This window comes from Leuciscus leuciscus (assembly GCF_965113295.1).
Source record: "Leuciscus leuciscus genome assembly, chromosome: 9".
In the NCBI taxonomy this organism is placed as follows: domain Eukaryota; kingdom Metazoa; phylum Chordata; class Actinopteri; order Cypriniformes; family Leuciscidae; genus Leuciscus; species Leuciscus leuciscus.
The window spans coordinates 2,668,658-2,671,798 of record NC_138733.1 but is presented as its reverse complement, the minus strand read 5'-3'; the positions used below and the strand labels follow the sequence as shown (position 1 = coordinate 2,671,798).

At 47.6% G+C, this 3,141-nt stretch overlaps 1 protein-coding gene across 8 annotated transcripts in view; it reads right to left on the bottom strand.

The window, feature by feature from the left end:
• Nucleotides 1-760: 760 nt before the first annotated feature.
• cep164 (centrosomal protein 164) overlaps nt 761-3,141 on the bottom strand; it is a 24,136-nt gene continuing 21,755 nt past the window's right edge. For all 8 annotated transcript variants that reach the window (XM_082179863.1, XM_082179861.1, XM_082179866.1 and 5 more), the window contains 7 exons: nt 3,052-3,141; nt 2,867-2,974; nt 2,474-2,570; nt 1,679-1,915; nt 1,559-1,604; nt 1,276-1,380; nt 761-1,035 (listed from right to left, as the gene is read on the bottom strand). The exon at nt 3,052-3,141 is cut by the window's right edge. In XM_082179863.1, coding sequence (XP_082035989.1) covers nt 939-1,035; nt 1,276-1,380; nt 1,559-1,604; nt 1,679-1,915; nt 2,474-2,570; nt 2,867-2,974; nt 3,052-3,141 — 780 coding nt within the window. In that variant the 3' untranslated portion in view covers nt 761-938. The remainder of the gene's footprint in view (nt 1,036-1,275; nt 1,381-1,558; nt 1,605-1,678; nt 1,916-2,473; nt 2,571-2,866; nt 2,975-3,051) is intronic.

The following is a 3,141-nucleotide window of genomic DNA, read 5'->3' as shown; positions in this document are numbered from 1 at the left end:
TCGCATTAATAATAATAATAATAATTCATTACATTTATATAGCGCTTTTCTCAGCACTCAAAGCGCTTTACATTGAAGGGGGGAATCTCCTCAACCACCACCAATGTGCAGCATCCACTTGGATGATGCGACGGCAGCCATATTGCGCCAGAACGCCCACCACACACCAGCTTACTGGTGGAGAGGAGACAGTGATGAAGCCAATCAGTATATGGGGATGATTAGGAGGCCATGATGGACAGAGGCCACTGGGCAAATTTGGCCAGGATGCCGGGGTTACACCCCTACTCTTTCGAAAGACATCCTGGGATTTTTAATGACCACAGAGAGTCAGGACCTCGGTTTTACGTCTCATCCGAAGGACGGTGCTCTTTGACAGTATAGTGTCCCATCACTATACTGGGGCATTAGGACCCACACAGACCACAGGGTGAGCACCCCCTGCTGGCCTCACTAACACCTCTTCCAGCAGCAACCTGGTTTTCTCAGGAGGTCTCCCATCCAGGTACTAACCAGGCTCAGCCCTGCTTAGCTTCAGTGGGCAACCGGTCTTGGGCTACAGGGTGACATGGCTGCTGGCCATTAAGATATAGATTTTTTTAAACATTTGAAGCATGTGAAAGACATTGTTAGTTTACTTTCATACACAATGAGAAATAATTACCGACCCAAATAGTCCGGCAGGACAAATTAACGGTTAATTTGCTAATATCTACCATCCAAATCTCAAAACATAAAAATGAAGAAACTCACACCTGCATTAAGTATTAAATTCATTTAATTGTTTACAAAAATATTGTACAAATGAAATCTGTGCACAGCTATACAAAAGAAAATGTAGACAAATTTCCTCACAGCTCATATAAGCGCTGGTGATTTTCCTGAGAAACACACGAGCTGCTCTAGAATCTCCTGCAGGTGAGTGTATTCGAGCTGCTTCAGTAATGATGGACTTTAATCTGATTGTTGTCGTCGAGGCTGAGCTGAACTAACCCACCGCTGCTGGACCCGGTCCTGAGGTTTGGGAAGAGAGGGCTGTGTGTGACGCTCAGGAAAACAGCACGAGACACAGAGCAGCTCATTTACTGCATGAGAAATACACATTTACTCCAGTATGTGTGTGTGTGTGAGTGAGTGTGTGTGTGTGTGTGTTCAAGGGAGAAAGTTGGTGACGATTCTCGGACCCCCCGTGATTTCAACCCAAACCACCTGAAGGAGTTCTGTAGAAATAAACATGTTCTCCTTGAGGAAAAGCATAAGGCCCTGTAAGGATACATGTTGCGGTTTTTCCGTTGAGCCTCCAGCCAGCGTTTGTTCCCTTCAATCAGACCCTGCAGCCGCTGACCTTCGACCTCTGTTGATGGACGCAGACTCGACAGACTGCACACACACACACACACACGATAACAGCCATTTACACTGAATATCTATATGACTGTGGAAGACTGGTGTGTGTGTGTGTGTGTGTGTGTGTTTGAGTGTGAGTGTGAGTGTGTGCAAGTGTGAGTGTGAGTGTGAGTGTGTATGTGTGAGTGTGAGTGTGAGTGTGTGAGCTCACCTTGGTGGTGTGTATCCTGAGTAAGTCATGTGAGATCTGCTGGTTTCTGTAGAAACAGAGATGATGTTCAGATGATGCTGCAGGTGATGACGAGTGTGTGTGTGTGTGTGTGTGTCTCACCTGTGCTCAGGCCCGACCAGCGGTTCTGCAGTGAGTCTGTGGGTCTGTGTGTGAGTCCGTTGGACAGCGAGGGGGAGGAGTTTAGAGGCCACGCCCACGAGGGACGGGGTGGTAGAGGAGTGGTCAGAGTGGGCGGAGCCTGTTTGTGGGTCAGTGAACCCAAAGCTCCTAACACAGAATTCAGCTGACCTGAGATCAGCTGCAGAGAGTCGGCCAACTGCTGCACCTTCACTGGAACTGACAGACGATCAGACACTCGTGAACCACAGCATGAACACAAGCTCTAGTGTCTTAAACTGCCCTATCATGATATTTTAAATGTTGCTAGTTTTGTTTTGGTTTCTCTTACAACATGTTTATGCATCCAAAATCAAAATCACTTTAGTTTTCTCGTGATATCCACTGCAACATCAGCATTTTCTGTCAGTGTCTGCAACGGTTGATTAAGGATTCAGTCTCTCTAAACCCCGCCTCTCTGAGAGCTGCTCTGCTGTGATTGGTCATGACCAAACTGCTCCCGACAAGCTGGATGGCGCCTTGCATGGCTGACACCGCCGTCGGTGAATGAATGACTGAATGAATGGGTGAATGTGAGGCAATATGTAAAGCGCTTTGGTGGCCATGGGTCTGTTGAAAGCGCTATATAAATGTTAGGTGTCTTGCTCATGGACACCTCGACACTTGGTCAGGTGGAACCGGGGATTGAACCACCAACCTTCCGGTTTGTAGACAACCTACATGAACCACTGAGCCACTGCAGTGCTGTGTGTGTGAGTGAGTGAGTGAGTGTGTCACCTGTTCCCTCCGGGCTGTAGATGCTGCTCATCTCTGACTCTGTGACATCAAACGTCACTTTCCGATCAGCTGACCTCTCAGCGTCCTCACATGACACCTGCCACACACACACAAATGTACAGTATAATTAATTTCATAGGGCTTTAAAACGTGTGTGTACAGTCTTATCTTTATATTTTGAGTGATTTTTCAAAAGTTTGGCCCTCACAAGCAACAGAACACGTGGAACGTGACGTTTGAGGACATTTGAAGAGCTGCTCACTGCTTTCCAAGAGTCAAATATCATTATCTCAGTATAAAACACTCATGTCTATGTGATGCCCTCACTAGTAGTGTATCCAGCAGTGTGTGTGCGCGTGTATGTGCATGTGTGGTTATGTGTGTGTGTTGTACCTCTTCAGTCAGTGAAGTTTCGAGCTGGTTGAGTTTTTCCTCTTTTTCTTTCAGTAGCGTTTGACCCTTGTGAAGCGTCTCCCTCAGCTCGGCTAGATCCCTCACCTCCTACACACACACACACATATCATGGGCCTCTATGCAGGTGATAACGACTGCAGACACGGGTCTGAACACACACTCACCTGCTGCAGGTTGTGGTAGAGCTGGTGTGTGGAGGTCCCGGGCGAGGGGTCCTTTAGACTGCTGTGAGCTGCCCGCAGCGCTGCCTGTCT